Source organism: Manihot esculenta, chromosome 1, assembly GCF_001659605.2.
Source record: "Manihot esculenta cultivar AM560-2 chromosome 1, M.esculenta_v8, whole genome shotgun sequence".
NCBI classification, from domain to species: domain Eukaryota; kingdom Viridiplantae; phylum Streptophyta; class Magnoliopsida; order Malpighiales; family Euphorbiaceae; genus Manihot; species Manihot esculenta.
In genome coordinates this window covers 29,815,542-29,832,600 of record NC_035161.2, presented here as the reverse complement: position 1 = coordinate 29,832,600, position 17,059 = coordinate 29,815,542, and the positions used below count along the sequence as shown (strand labels likewise).

Below are 17,059 nucleotides of genomic sequence, written 5' to 3'. Positions count from 1 at the left end.
AATAATTATTTATTAAGAAAATTAAAAAATTAATTAAGTAATACAGACAAATATATATAAGTTATTTTAATCAATGTCTCATCAATAAATTAATTTAAAACTTTTTTATTAGAGATGAAATTTGTTTTATTTTATTTAAATAGAAAATGAAAGAATTTTATGTTATAAAATAAAATTTGTATGTTAAATTAAAGTATTGCTTGTGTAAATTACAGTTATTGGCACGTGGGATGCTGAGTATATTGTGTCTTTAATGCTTTTCCTCTAACGCTTCTCCACGCGGCATAGGAGCTCTGCCCAGTGCCCACTGCCAACTGCCAATGTCTAGACAAGCTCTTTAATGAGTTGAGCACTTAATTTCAAATCAATAATAAATGTGTAAGGCTCCTGTCTGCCCTTATTATAATTCATGTTATAAAATTATTATTTAATTTTTATATTATAAAAAAATATTAATTAAAAATATAAAAAAACATCTTTAATATTTTAAAGTATAATAATTAACCTCTTTCATTACTATTTAATTTTTATAATTTAAAAAATTTATTAATTAATTATTCAAATTTATAAATTATTTATTAATTAATCTCTTTATATTTTATATTTTTTACAACACAAATATAGAATATTTTAGATTTTTATATAAAATAATATATATAACTCACAGTAAAACGCAGCTCAAAGTTTAATAATTAATTAAATTTTTATTTAGTTTAAATGTTGTTTATGAAAAAAGAAAAAAAATATTTTTTTTTTTTAGAAAATTATGAAAAAAAGTTAACCAAACAAAAATAATTATCATTTTTTAGAAATTTTGAAATTTTTAATTGAATTATCCCAATTTTAATTGGGTTAAGTTTAAATAAACTAGTTACTTATTTGATCTGCCGAGAATTATTATTTAATAATATAATATAATATTTTATATTTATAATTATATTATAAAATTTTACAATATGATTCTTAATTAATATATTAAATAAAATTACATTTATGTTAAAATTTCAAATAATTATATACCGATCAAAAGAGATTTTTCACTCTTAGAGGTATTTATATTCATGTTTCATTATCTTGTTTTACTTTGAAAAAAAAAAAATCACTATTAAAGTGATGAAGAGTGGTGTTTATAAATTTAATTTAATGGTAAATATATCTGAATAAATTTAAAAATTTTTATTATAATTTTTTAATTTTTAATTTTTATTTTAGAAAAGATAAAGAAAAAAAATTTTAAATTTTATAGTCTTCATAAATTTTTCATATTTTTTAATATTTAAAATATTAATCAAATAAAAAATATTTTTTATTAAAAAAGAATTAAATTATTTAAAAAAATAAAAAATAAAGTAATTTTTTATATTTTGACAATTTTACTAATATCTTTATATATAATTTTATTAATATCTATTATTTTTTAAATTAAAATTAAATGATAAAAAATAACTTTTTTATAAAAAAATATTTTTTGAAAATACTTTTTCATAATATAAAAAATATTTTTTAAATATATATTATTTTTTAAAACAAACGGAGTTTAAAATTTATCCGTTCTTTTTTTTTTGATAATAATTATAAATATTTCTATTCTTTCATTTCTTCATGATAATGATTTTATTTTTTAAATGAATATTTTTGATTTAATTGAGATGGACAACACTCTTATTAATAAAATTTAAACACGATGGACTAATTAGTTTTGTAAATGATAAATTATAGGAGCATGAGACACAGCACAATCTTAACCTTCGATCTTGTTTATAGCTAAAATAATTTTTTTAACATCTCTCATATATTTATACTCAACTTTATGAATGAGATTGATATAATATAGAAAAAATGAAAAAAAAAACCTACCAATACATTTAACTTCTCATTTCCTTTGGTGTTCATTTCAAGTTTTCTCTTGTTCTTTTTATTTTTCATCTCTATATCCCTCAAATAAACTGATGTTATTGAAGCAACAAACTCATACCTCGATGGAAAATTTACCCATCACCTTTACAGCATGATCTCTCTAAGGGCATTTTTCATTTTTTATATACATTTTTCCTTTTAATTTTTTTATTCTCTCAAATTTATTCTTATTTTAATTTTATTTAGCTCTCTAATTATGTAAATTTAGCTTTTATTTGTATTTTATATTTATATTTTATTAGCTCTCCTATAATATAGTAGCCATTTTAATGAATGATTATTAGTTATCTATGTTGAGAAAGATAGATTTAATAGTATGTGATAAATCTTTTCCTCTTCCTGGTCCATGATAGATCTGGCTTTTTTCTGGGTCCCTTCTTGCTGGGCTCTCTGATGGGTCTCTCCATGTTCTACCTGGTGAAAGGACCTGTAAAATAAGAAAGAATAGTCAGGGGCCTACCGGGAGTGCCCCGGTGGAGGCCCTCCGACGCTCAAGTCAGATTTTACGGCTCAGAGTAGTATATTTAGGCAAGGGTTGCAGAAAGAATAAAAATGGTGTCCAGGAAGGAGAAGGAAGAAGAAGAGAGACCTCCTCCTGGGTGGCCTCTACCGTGATATATATATCTGTCTCTCTGCCACAATGCTAGCTGTCTTCTGCCGCCCAGCTCCGTATGTACTGATGTGTCAGGCGCCTGCTCCATGCGTAACGGCCATTAATTCTCCTCTGATACGCATGCGGAAGGACCCACCAGCGGGGCAGGTTAGTCACTTTCCTCTTTCCGGACTGGGTTGAATGGTAGGGCTGAAGTTGAGCCTGGTGAGGGCCTGATTATTGGGCCGGCTTGATTGAGGAGTCTAGGCAGAGTCCGGCCCTGTGACTGAGCGGGCTAGACCTGGCTCTCGAGGGGAATATTGAAGCCTTCGGATCATGGACTGTTTTCATGGGCCTGGCCTTTAGGCCGGGGTGAAGAAATCCAGCAGTCATCAATTGCCCCTTTATCTCCTCAGCAGTTATTCCATGACTGGTGAGGGGATAAATCTTTAATTTCTATTCATGACCGTGTGGTCTGAGAACTGCTCTTGTCAAAAGTACCATTTCTTTGCCTTTTTATTATTTTTGTCTCTTTACTTTGATGTTTGAATGTATGGCGTTATGGAGATGTGTGTTCGATGACGAATGATATTTCACCTCGGCATGTACCTCATCATTATTTTCTACTCACACTGTCTTCTAGTTTTGTCAACTTTACTTATTTTTTGGATCAGGCAGGCTCTACTGGGTCTTTGCTGGTTGAACCGATCCGGGCTAAGAGCTCGGAGTATGGTTAAGCTTCTAACTTGCGAGTTTTTCTTATTCTCATGAGGGCATTTCTGTTTTTGGCTCGCGATCTCGTCATTGTCGCGAGCTCAGGAATATAATACCTTGTTCCTCTTGAGGTATCCTTTCGGTAATCGGTGTGGTTTGAGCTGTAAGCTCCACTAGGATAGAGTACTCGTTCTTTTGTTGTTTTCCTGTTACGAGTTCATCCGAGCTGGGAGCTCGGTTCTTTGCTTTTCGCTTAGGCTTTTGTGCCTATAGCCTGTGACGGTGTCTATATCGCGAGCTCCGAAGTTCGGAATTTCACTTTCTTCACTTTGGTGCCCCGAGCTCTTTTATGAAGTCGGACTTAATTTCTTGCTTTCTTGTCGATCCTTATTCGGGCTGTGTTTCAGTCTGACTGTTCATTTGTTTGGTTTTAACTTTTCTTTTATAGGCTTATAGCCTTGCCGGTCCAGATGTGAGGCCCCTCCAGGCTTCCGGGAAGGTCGACCTTGGATTGCAGGGATCGGACTATCTGTGTTTGGATTTGATCGTCTTGCCTTCTTGATTCTTTATCTGAGCGTTGGACTCTCGTGTATGTTTTTTGCCCCCGAGTATTTATGGGCTGTCTGCTCTCGAGTCTTTTGAGGGCTCTTTGTTGCTTGGACCTCTCTCTAGGTTAGCTGAGTTGGTTTAGTGTGAGCGGTCAATTCTCGAGTTCGGTGCCTCTTATGATTGCCCCTGATTCTCTGTTTGGCTTTGTATTTTGGTATGCAGTTTGCTTAGGAATCGCCTTGTCTTAATTGGGTCTGTCTTATCGGATTTACCAGTACTGCGCTCGTTTTCTTGAGATCGGCATGATGCTTTGGTACTTTTGGCTGTTGTGTGAGATTAAAGTCTCTCTACCTGATGACTTGAGGTCCTTTGGGAGGTCGGAGTTTAGCTTTTCATTTATGGTCCCGTGCCCCAATCTTTTATGCGAGGTCGGAACTATGTTCTTACGAGTTGTTTTTGCTTGTGGCACCGGACGATCTTGGGGATTCCGGCTATTTTTGCTCCGGGAGATCTTTGAGATCTTTGCCGGTCTTCTACCTCAGTGAGGTTTTCTACCTCAGTGAGGTCTTCTACCTCTCAGTGAGGTCTTCTGCCTCAGTGAGGTCTTCTGCCTTAGTGAGGTCTTCTGCCTCCGTGAGGTCTTCTGCCTCATTGAGGTCTTCTTTTGCCAGGACCTCATTGAGGTCTTCTTTTGCCAGGACCTCATTGAGGTCTTCTGCCTCAGTGAGGTCTTCTGCCTCAGTGAGGTCTTCTGCCTCAGTGAGGTCTTCTGCCTCATTGAGGTCTTCTGCCTCAGTGAGGTCTTCTGCCTCAGTGAGGTCTTCTGCCTCATTGAGGTCTTCTGCTTCAGTGAGGTCTTCTTTTGCCAGGACCTCATTGAGGTCTTCTCATGCCAGGACCTCAGTGAGGTCTTCTTATGCCAGGACCTCAGTGAGGTCTTCTTTTGCCTGGACCTCATTGAGGTCTTCTAAGGGAGGTCTTCTTTTGCCAGGAGATCTTGGGGATCCTGGTCTTTGTTGCTCCGGGAGATTTTGGAGATCTTCGCCGGCCGTTTTTATTTTGTTTTCCCGGGAGTTCTAGGGGATCCCGGTCTTCATGCTCCGGGAGGTCTTTTAAGATCCCCACCGGCCTTTTTTATTTTGTTTTTCCGGGAGTTCTAGGGGATCCCGGTCTTCTTTGTTTTCCTGGGAGTTCTAGGGGATCCCGGTCTTCATGCTCCGGGAGGTCTTTTAAGATCCTCACCGGCCGTTTTTATTTTGTTTTCCCGGGAGTTTTAGGGGATCCCGGTCTTCTTTGTTTCTCCGGGATGGCCTCGGGGCCTCGCCGGTTGTTTGTGCTCCAAGAGATCTTACGAGATCCTGGCTATTTTTGTTCCGGGGAGACCTCGGGGCCCCGCCGGCTGTTTGTTGTAACAGCCCGCTTACCGGACCATCACCGGCACTAGGATCCAGATCGGCTTAAGGCCGCCGGGACCCGTAGTAAGCCTACTGTCAACTCTAAGTACCTGATAAAACCCATACATGAGCATACTTAAGCTTAAAACTGTTACTTACTCTTCTCTTTTATTTTTTCTTTGCTTGACTATCTTTTCTTTTCTTGAAACTTTTCTCATCGACTAAGCCTGGCCTATGCATGCTCTGTCTGTATGCACTCGAAGAGTGATACCTGCTATGGTACCATACAGTAACTACAGAGATAGAAAGACTACCATGCACCAAGCCTAGCGCATCAGAACAACATTATCTCAATCATAAAATGATCATGTATAAAGGAATAACAAGCACTAGGGCCAAGCACAATTCTATAACTCAGTACATAACTTACTATTACATCATTTCTCTGCATAACATAAACTCTGTACTGTACATCATTATCATGTCCACTACTCTATACTATTACATATGCCTTTTACCCTTGCTATCTCTTTCTCTTTCTCTTCTCTGAGGCCCTGTAAAATGGGGTTAGGGAGAGGGATGAGCTGCTAAAGCCCAGTGAGCGGAATCTATAAAAAATCACATTTAAAACATGCTGTCATATGATGCGATCACTGCACAAACATTTCACATCTCGGATTGGACATGATCCCAAAACTCCCTCTGTCAGTGCCCGGCTCCCAAAGGAGCTCACACAGGTCTTTCACTAACTACTCATGGTGCCCGACCCTATAAGGGCTCACACAGGACTCATCCAAGGTAAATGCCCGGCCCCAAAGGAGCTCACACAGGACATCCAATAATGACAGCCTTATGGGCTATTGAGATCGCCTCGGTCCAATCCACATATACAAGTAATAATGCAATGCATCAACTTGGTGAATACTAATGCAAAGCATCCGACATAAACATGGCATGAATGATGCATGAATCATGCTAAAACAGTTCTTAACTTTTAAAATAAAGTTCTGTTCCACTCACCTCTGTCAACTGCTGAGCAGTCTCTGTAACTCTAACTCTGTGGGCCTCTTTGGTCTCTCGGGTCCGTACCTACACAGGTGGACTCAAATGAGGACCAACCTTACTTAAACATAACTCTTATTATCTCCCCAAAACCCCTCTAAAACATCATAGGCATGCATGGAAAAATGGGCAAAAGAAGGCTGGACTGGGCACTTTCGGCGGCTGGTTCGGCGGCCGAAACCTCCCTCCAGAGACGAAACTCATGCACCTTCGGCGGCACCTTCGGCGGCCGAAAGTCTCATCCAGAGACGAAACTCATGCACTTTCGGCGGCCGAACTTCCTCTTTCGGCGGCCGAAAGTCTCTTTCTCACCCAAAAGCCTAGCTTTCGGGGGCAAGGTTTGGCAGCCGAAACTGCCTCCACAAGGGGTTCGGCGGCCGAACCTTGCTTCGGCGGCCGAACCTGGATTCTCCAGAAAGGTAGAATCCGAGCACAACTCATGCTCTCAGCCTCCAAACTCCTAGCAAACACCCATAACATGCATACCAACACTTCTCAACTAACATATAACATAACTCTTGCATATAGAGGCCTAAAAACTAGTTCAAGCCCCAAAAACCACAACAAAACGCATATGAGCAACATATGCTCAAACTCATGCTTATACCCCAAAACATGCCATAAACCTCTCCAAAACTTCTAAAACTTGCTTTAAACATAAGGGGAGGTGAGGATCCATGCTTACCTCTTGAAGAACTAGAGGAATGATGATCCAAGCTTGGAGATGGGGAAAAACTCACTCAAACTCTCCAAGTGCTCAACTTTGCTTCCTTTTGCTCAAATCTCTAAAACAAAGCTCAAATCAAGTTAAAACATGCAAGATTTGAGGAAAACATGAGAAATCACACCAAGGAGAGCTTGATCCTACCTTTGACCCAAAAACAGAGTGTTTAACACTCAAGTCTCGGGCAAAAGGGGCTTTTGTAGTGGCCAACCGACCCTTCCTTCGGCGGCCTAACGTGCATGCGAAACCATGCAACTTTCGGCGGCCGAACTTCACCTTCGGCGGCCGAACCTCACCTTCGGCGGCCGAACCTGGCTTTTGTCCCCTTGGCCTTTTCATTTCAAAACTCAATTTTCTTAACTCAAAACATGCAAACATGATAAAAACACTGAAAAACATCTTAAAAACCTTTCTTATACCCTTAGGGCAAGCTCCGACATCCTCGAATCCCGACTTCCAACGGAAAATCCGCCGGAACGTAGGAATTCCGATACCGGGGTCTAGCCGGGTATGACATTTGTGCTCCAGGAGATCTCACGAGATCCTGGTCGTTTTTGTTCCGGGGTGACCTCGGGGCCCCGCCGGCTGTTTGTGCTCCAGGAGATCTCACGAGATCCTGGTCGTTTTTGTTCCGGGGTGACCTCGGGGCCCCGCCGGCTGTTTGTGCTCCAGGAGATCTCACGAGATCCTGGTCGTTTTTGTGCCGGGGTGACCTCGGGGCCCGCCGGCTATTTGTGCTCCAGGAGATCTCACGAGATCCTGGTCGTTTTTATTCCGGGGTGACCTCGGGGCCCCGCCGGCTGTTTGTGCTCCAGGAGATCTCACGAGATCCTGGTCGTTTTTGTTCCGGGGTGACCTCGGGGCCCCGCCGGCTGTTTGTGCTTCAGGAGATCTCACGAGATCCTGGTCGTTTTTGTTCCGGGGTGACCTCGGGGCCTCGCCGGCTGTTTGTGCTCTAGGAGATCTCACGAGATCCTGGTCGTTTTTGTTCCGGGGTGACCTCGGGGCCCCGCCGGCTGTTTGTGCTCCAGGAGATCTCACGAGATCCTGGTCGTTTTTGTGCCGGGGTGACCTCGGGGCCCTGCCGGCTGTTTGTGCTCCAGGAGATCTCACAAGATCCTGGTCATTTTTGTTCCGGGGTGACCTCGGAGCCCCGCCGGCTGTTTGTGCTCCAGGAGATCTCACGAGATCCTGGTCGTTTTTATTCTGGGGTGACCTCGGGGCCCCGCCGGCTGTTTTTGCTCCAGGAGATCTTACGGGATCCTGACCGTTTTTATTCCGGGGTGACCTCGGGGCCCCGCCGGCTGTTTTTGCTCCAGGAGATCTTACAGGATCCTGACCGTTTTTATTCCGGGGTGACCTCGGGGCCCCGCTGGCTGTTTTTTGTTTTGGGAGATCTTTTGAGATCCGCCAGCCTTGTACCTCTGAGGTCTCTATGTCTCAGGGTCTTCTGAAAGATTCAGGATTTTTCTCTGTGTCCTCGAGGAACCATGATCGTGGGGTCAGAGCGTGATTGATGTCTGATCCGTTCTTCGGAAGTGTTCATGGCTGTAGAGGATTGTGCTCGGTTGGGATTTCCTAGCTGGGGCAGTCCCATGATTGTTTGACAGATATTACCACCATTGAATTTGGTGGTCAAATCTTTCAGACCACAAAACAAACCTTAGCCTTTGCGGGACCCAAATTGCTCTTCTCCCAATTTTCGCAGTCAACTCACATGAGTCTTGGTTCTCTGTTCATCGACAGAGATCCGGAGTTGTTCTCTATCCTTCTCTCTCTCTCGAGAGCCGGGAATCTTCCTCCAAAGGCTAAAGCTTTTGATCTTGGAGATTTGATCGCAGAGTCCAAATTTTATAATGTCGAGCCTCTTTTAGTTAACTCTCTATCCAATCCTTCTCCGTTTGATGCTTTCAACTTAAGAGGTCGTTAACTTTGCCCGTCAACGGCCGCAATTTCCCTTCTTCCATGGCCACGACGTCGTTTGGGACCCTGCCCATAGCTCATGGCAGCAAAATAACTTCTTCCGATTGGGCCTTGCGCAGGAAGTCGACCATCCTTACCCAGTTCACGGCAATCGATTCTCTCCTGGCGATTTCGCTAACTCTTGCAGCCGCAGGAGTCACTGATTTCTCAGGGATGCAAATTTATAAACATGGTCGGAAATAAATAGAGAGGCGGCGACAGCGGTAACCCCAGTGCGGTGCTTGTGAAGCCAATCCCTCTTAAGAATCCCGGCCGTAGGACTCGAGGGTGGGTCGAGAGGCGGAAGAGAGTTCTTATCAGCGGAGGACAGAAGGAGAGAGATCTCAGTGATGTCAAGCAAGACGAGGGTGTTGCTTGGGGGGCTGCTCAGAGAAGAGATGGGTGGTGATGAGAGAGTGGTACTCCGGACATCAAATTCGAAGGACTCGTGCCCTGGAGCGCTGGTGACGCCGGTCATCCCAAGATCGATGGCGGCGAAATCGGTAGTCCCGACATTGTTCATTTCCGTACCGACCTACAAGGTCGGATTGCTACCTGGTCATGCCGCGCCGACCTACAAGGTCGGATTGCTACCTGGTCATGCCGACCTCACTTCTTGGAGCTCAACCAGACCGGCGACTTCCTCATCAGATCGATGCATCTTCTGTCCATTAGCCCATTTCCGCGCCGCGCCGACCTCACTTCCTGGAGCTCGACCAGACTAGCAACTTCCTCCTCAGGTCGGCGCGTCTTTGGCAGCTCGAGCTCCTTCTACTATTGCCATTCCCACCATCCGACCTGCTTTTTTCTCACGGACTCCTCTTCTCTTTCTCTCGCTTCCTTCTTCTCTTTCTCTTTTTTTTTTTTTTTTTTTTATATACAGCAGACCTCAGGATTTCGACAAATACATATACTACTCACCCTCTTTTCTTTTTAACAGAAAATATTTACCAGACTTCAAAGGAAAAATCAGCCGTAGTAAAATCTAAAAAATATTAAAATAAATTATCTGAAAGACCATCAAAACATTCTTTAGCACAATGAACCTTTCTTTTCAGCTGGGTTATCCGCTCAAACTTTCGTACTTTATGTGGATCTCAATGGGTGGATCTGAAAACTTTTGAGATAGTAAAATCTCTTTCGGTTTCCCACAGACGGCGCCATTTGATAAATCTTTTCCTCTTCTTGGTCCATGATAGATCTGGCTTTCTTCTGGGTCCCTTCTTGCTGGGCTCTCTGATGGGTCTCTCCATGTTCTACCTGGTGAAAGGACCTGTAAAATAAGAAAGAATAGTCAGGGGCCTACCGGGAGTGCCCCGGTGGAGGCCCTCCGACGCTCAAGTCAGATTTTACGGCTCAGAGTAGTATATTTAGGCAAGGGTTGCAGAAAGAATAAAAATGGTGTCCAGGAAGGAGAAGGAAGAAGAAGAGAGACCTCCTCCTGGGTGGCCTCTACCGTGATATATATATCTGTCTCTCACAATGCTAGCTGTCTTCTGCCGCCCAGCTCCGCATGTACTGATGTGTCAGGCGCCTGCTCCATGCGTAACGGCCATTAATTCTCCTCTGATACGCATGCGGAAGGACCCACCAGCGGGGCAGGTTAGTCACTTTCCTCTTTCCGGGCTGGGTTGAATGGTAGGGCTGAAGTTGAGCCTGGTGAGGGCCTGATTATTGGGCCGGCTTAATTGAGGAGTCTAGGCAGAGTTCGGCCCTGTGACTGAGCGGGCTAGACCTGGCTCTCGAGGAGAATATTGAAGCCTTCGGATCATGGACTGTTTTCATGGGCCTGGCCTTTAGGCCGGGGTGAAGAAATCCAGCAGTCATCAGTATGGAAATTTAAAAAAATTATTTGATATTATTAAAATATGAAAACTCGTGGGAAATAACTATAAATAATAAATATTAATTATAATATATTTATCTGCTTTATTTCCCTTGTTGAAGAAAAAGCCTGTATCCATCTTTATCATTAAATTGTGCCATTTTCAAGAATTAGATTAGAGTTCTCTCCGTAATTCAAAATTTAATTTGGTAACTTAAATAACTTTAGAATTACATATATTTTTTATATTTAAAAACCAATTATTCGATAATTCTACTAATCATTTTATTATTTGAACGATTTCGTGAAAATGCTTATCAAGAGACTTGATCCTTATTTTATTTTGTTAAATTTTTTATTGGTATGTTCTGTTTTAAGAGACCGAATTCTTATTTTGTTTTGTTAAATTTTTTATGAGTGTGTTCTGTTTTAATGGGAGATTTCTTCTCCTCTTCCGATTAATTGAAAATTTTACTCTTATGAAAAATTATTATATTACATGTAAAACACAAAACATAATTAGATATTAATCATAGTATTTATAATCCGTTAGATATTAATAATAGTATTTATAATTCATCATAATTAATGATTGTAATAAAATTATTGGTTGTATAACTATTTAATTACCGCACTCGGTGATAAGTGAATATGAATCGATCTCAAACCCCCGGTCCCAATTTTTTAAAAACAAAACTATTTAATTACCATTACTTATTTCAAGTTATAAATATCAGTGGGCCATTTAGACTTCTAATATAGTAGTGATTTATTAATAAGAAAGAGAAAAATAAAATATAATAAAAATTAATATATTTTTTTATTTTTTTAATATACGTGTCAAAATACAAATAATTTATTAATAGACCAACCAGGAAATCCAGGTCGGTATTACCGTTATATTCTACAATTTCTGTTTAATCCTTTGCCCTTGCAGCCAATAAATTATTAGCCACTCCTTTGCTCGTTGCCAACGGAGGAAGATAAGATCGCATTTTCTCTGTTCTGTTTCTCAAATCGCAAAAGGAAAATGGAAAATTCACATGTTCTAGTGCTACCATTTCCAGCCCAAGGACATGTTAACCCCTTAATGCACTTTGCTTGGAGAATAGCCAACCTTGGATCCAAAGTCACTTTTGTCAATACAGACTTTAACCACAAGAGAGTGCTTAGTGCAATGGCTGGCAGAAGCGATCCTACAGGCTCATGTGTTAATTTGGTCTCAATCCCAGATGGGATGGATCCTGAGGATGATAGAACTGACTTGAGTAAGTTATGCGAGGCCATGTTGATCACCATGTGCAAAAAGCTTCAGGATCTCATAGAAGACATCAACAAGAATCATCCCATCACTTGTATTGTAGTTGATGGAAGTATGGGGTGGGTAAGAGAAGTTGCTGACAAATTGGGGATCCGAGTTGCAATGTTCTGGCCTGCATCAGCTGCCCTTTTTTGCCAGTTAGCCAACATTCCTAGTCTTATTCGAGATGGATATATCGACAGTGATGGTAAGTGCTTCCCTTGATTTTATTGTTATTGTTATTCTTTAATCTCAAGAAATTCTTGGCGTTGTTGATATTCCACGTAAATTCACTACTAATACTCTGCATGCATTTTCCTTTTGGTTCATTTACAGGATTTGCAACCAAGAAACACAAGATTCAAATGTCCCCAAGCGGCCCTAATTTTTACACTGATAACTTGATATGGAAAATTGGCAACTCGTACACACAAAGGGCCCTTTTCAAATATATTGAAGGAGGAATGGAAGATTCACAATTGATAGAATGGCAGCTATGCAACTCATTTCATGAACTTGAGGCTGAAATATTTTCTTCGGTTCCAAAGCTCCTCCCAATTGGCCCATTATTAGCAGGCTACGATACAGGGAATTCAGGAGCACAGTTCTGGCCGGAGGACTCCTCGTGCCTAAAATGGCTTGATCGACAGCCTTCCCAGTCAGTGATATATGTAGCATTTGGCAGTTTGACCATTTTTGACCAATCTCAACTTCAAGAATTGGCACTTGGACTTAAACTGACAAGCAAGCCTTTCCTTTGGGTGGTTCGTCCAGGAACCAGTACCCAAGAATTGAACCTAAATGAATTTGAAGGGAGACATGGAAAAATTATTTGTTGGGCTCCTCAGCAGAAGGTACTAAGCCATCCTGCTATTGCTTGTTTTGTGAGCCATTGTGGCTGGAACTCTACCATAGAAGGCGTGAGCAATGGAATCCCTTTCTTGTGTTGGCCTTACTTTGGTGACCAGTTTGTTAACAAGAGCTACATTTGTGATGTATGGAAGATTGGTTTGGGGTTAGAGAAGGATGAAAAAGGAATCATAACAAAGGAGGAATTTAAACAAAAGGTGGAGCTATTGCTTGGGGATAAAATTATAAGAAAAAAGGCCTTGGAGCTGAAGCAAATTGCTGAAAATAATATCGGAGAAGGTGGTCAGTCCTCCACAAATTTTAGCAACTTCATCAAGTGGGTGGATGCCTAGGTTGGGGGAGATGTCATCTTTTCAAGGAGTCTCTGTGGAAGGACTATGACTATTGAACTGGCATTTGAATTATGTAGTATTTGTTGCTATGCTATGTTTGAGTGAATCTTATTTTAATTTTACTTTCAATATTAATAAACATTAAGTGATGTTTTTATCTATTAAATAAATAATTTACGTAAATATAAGAATTCTTATAATCATATTTGTATATGTTTCCTAAAAATTATAATGAAAATAACTTTATATTTGATATGTTAAATCCATAATTATAAGGAATTATTTTAAATAATATAATAGTAAGTCGGTATTTTCTGTACAAATTTATTAATTTTACTAATACTTATTAAATTAAAAATAAACTAAATGTTTACATTGATAAGGAAAAATTAATACATGACCTACAAATACAAGTCTTAAGTATACAAGAGCTTGAAATTCATAGTAAAAGCTCCAAAATCTAAAACCATCTAAATAAAAAAAAATACATTAAATTCATACTAATATTAATATTCATGTTATGTACAAAATTTATTAGTTTATTTTTTTTCAATTTATTAGTTTATAAATAAAATATAAAAATGGGGGATTTGCCTCTGATGTGGGTTTGGCATCTGCAACTTTCAGGAGTTATTTGTGTCTTCGGCTTTATTTGTTTTCTTTCTTTTTCTTGTTAGTCATTGTCATTTTGCGTCTCATTTGAAAAAAAAAAATCAAATAATTATTTATTAAGAAAATTAAAATATTAATTAAGTAATACAGACAAATATATATAAGTTATTTTAATCAATGTCTCATCAATAAATTAATTTAAAACTTTTTTATTAGAGATGAAATTTGTTTTATTTTATTTAAATAGAAAATGAAAGAATTTTATGTTATAAAATAAAATTTGTATGTTAAATTAAAGTATTGCTTGTGTAAATTACAGTTATTGGCACGTGGGATGCTGAGTATATTGTGTCTTTAATGCTTTTCCTCTAACGCTTCTCCACGCGGCATAGGAGCTCTGCCCAGTGCCCACTGCCAACTGCCAATGTCTAGACAAGCTCTTTAATGAGTTGAGCACTTAATTTCAAATCAATAATAAATGTGTAAGACTCCTGTCTGCCCTTATTATAATTCATGTTATAAAATTATTATTTAATTTTAAATTATAAAAAAATATTAATTAATCATTAATTTTTAAAAATATAAAAAATTTTTTTAATATTTTAAAGTATAATAATTAACCTCTTTCATTACTATTTAATTTTTATAATTTAAAAATTTATTAATTAATTATTTAAATTTATAAATTATTTATTAATTAATCTCTTTATATTTTATATTTTTTTACAGCACAAATATAGAATATTTTAGATTTTTATATAAAATAATATATATAACTCACAGTAAAACGCAGCTCAAAGTTTAATAATTAATTAAATTTTTATTTAGTTTAAATGTTTTTTATGAAAAAAGAAAAAAAATAATTTTTTTAGAAAATTATGAAAAAAAGTTAACCAAACAAAAATAATTATCATTTTTTAGAAATTTTGAAATTTTTAATTGAATTATCCCAATTTTAATTGGGTTAAGTTTAAATAAACTAGTTACTTATTTGATCTGCCGAGAATTATTATTTAATAATATAATATAATATTTTATATTTATAATTATATTATAAAATTTTACAATATGATTCTTAATTAATATATTAAATAAAATTACATTTATGTTAAATTTATCAGATAAAAAATATATTTTTCCTTCTAAAAATACAAAACTCAAATTTATCCAATGGTTCAAGTAGATGGACAGATTATATTTTGTATTTTTTAAAAATGGTACTTATTTTTTTATAAACGAATCATTTTATAGAAATCTATCATATTAACAAATAAATAGTATTAATATATTTTTACATAAATTCATGGTATAAAATTCCATAAAAATTTAAAATTATTTTTATATTAAAAAAATCAATCTTTATTTAAACCAAATAATCCCTTAGCTTCTATCCCATTTCGCTCTTAGAGGTATTAAAATAGAAATTATATCTGTACATATTCTTGTCCTAAAAAAAAAAAAAACACAATATAAGTTTAAGGAATAATTTTATTAGGTATGATAAAATTAATTTATATTAAATCTAATTAATAACTGAGATTCTAAATATTTTTATTTAAAATTTTCAGATGAGGGTCTGTAAATTGATTTTACTATCTAAAATTAGATAGTCGATTAATTTTACAAGTTAAATAATTAGTTTTTATGGTTTTAAATAAATCATTAGTTGCTTTTTTAACATTTTAAAAAATTTACTATTTTATTTTTTATGTTAGGAATATTTTAAATTTTTTAAAAAATATTTAACTATTTATTTTAACAAAAATACTAATTAATAGATTTTTATATATGATTTTTTCCCTCCAAGTATCACTTTAAATTATTTTATTTAGCTTTGTAAAATTGTTTAAAATTCATTTAAGCTCACCTTGTTAAGGTTAATACATATTATAACCCATATAATTAATTATTATAATATTAGCCTAAAATTTGTAACTAATATTTATTTAATTAAATTTGAGTATTACAAATTTTAGTATTATTTATATATGATATTTTTATATTTTATTAATATTTCTCATTTGTTTATCCTTTAGAGTGATGACATATTTTAACTATATATTAACCAATTGATGTTTCATAGAAAATAGGTTGCAAAAAGTTATATAAATGCAGTTTTATTGAAAAAATAAATTTAATATGTAAAAATTAAATAAAGTATTGAAGTGAGACTATTATAGTTAGAGATTTTAATAAATAAAAATTTCATAAAAACTATTATAAATTATTTTGATAAAAAATATATAGAATATTAAAATTTAAAAATAATTTATATTAAATTATAAATAAAATAAATTTTTTGATGTAATATAATATTCATCTAAAATATATGATGATTAGATCACGTGACAAGACACACTGGTTATAATATTCGATCACAGAAGCTTCATATAAAAGAGAAGAATTTCGGATATCATAGCTATTGATACTTAGAACTACAAAAAATTTATCCTTTCGAGCCGATGTAGTCTTACCGTTAGAAAATAAAATTCAGTAAATTTTTATTACATTTATAATTGCAATATCTCCTATCTACAATCATTATCAAGAATTTTTAAAAAATTTGTCAACTTATTACAATATAAAAAACAAAACATACATAGAGTTTGAGATATACATTCTAACACACTTATTCTTAAACTCAAACTATATTTTTATAATTAGAGTATCAGAAATACCATTCATAGACTTCAACTATCTCATTTTTTTCTCTTTTTCTCTCTTTTACATATTAACTAATCATTCTCAAGTACTTTCCTTTCTCCTTATCAATTATCACAATAATTATTGTACAATATAACTGTAAAAAAAATAGAAATAACATAAGTGCTGCTTTATTTATGGTCAATAAAAATATATATAAAAAAATATAAATATTCATTAATATACTCTTGCTTAGGACTTAGTTCAGTGGCTAAACTCAATAATTATATGATAAATTTAGTTTCGAATTTTCATACCTAAATAATATGGAGCTGAAGATTTTACTTATTGAGAAAAGCAGCTGGGAGTTTTTTTCTTCTTTTGTTTTTTTCAGAGATGTTAGCAAGAGTCTAATCGAAAGACAAGAATCATTAAATCTAGCTTATGATTGAACAAATCCTTCAACCAGCCAAATCCCTATTCAATTACAGTGATTTGAAATTACAAATGATCCTCAACTATGCAACTTTTTATACTGCTTTGCTTGGCACCTCAAATTGAAG

General features: G+C 36.3%; 2 protein-coding genes across 2 annotated transcripts in view; both read left to right on the top strand.

The window, feature by feature from the left end:
* The window catches only part of LOC110619683 (UDP-glycosyltransferase 83A1), a 28,055-nt gene that overhangs the window by 6,451 nt on the left and 4,545 nt on the right, over positions 1 to 17,059 (top strand). The window lies entirely within an intron of this gene.
* On the top strand, positions 11,764 to 13,399 carry LOC110610265 (UDP-glycosyltransferase 83A1). Its single transcript, XM_021750109.2, has 2 exons — positions 11,764 to 12,247; positions 12,376 to 13,399. Exons 1-2 carry the CDS (start codon positions 11,770 to 11,772, stop codon positions 13,239 to 13,241), a joined length of 1,344 nt encoding a protein of 447 aa, XP_021605801.2. The 5' UTR covers positions 11,764 to 11,769; the 3' UTR covers positions 13,242 to 13,399.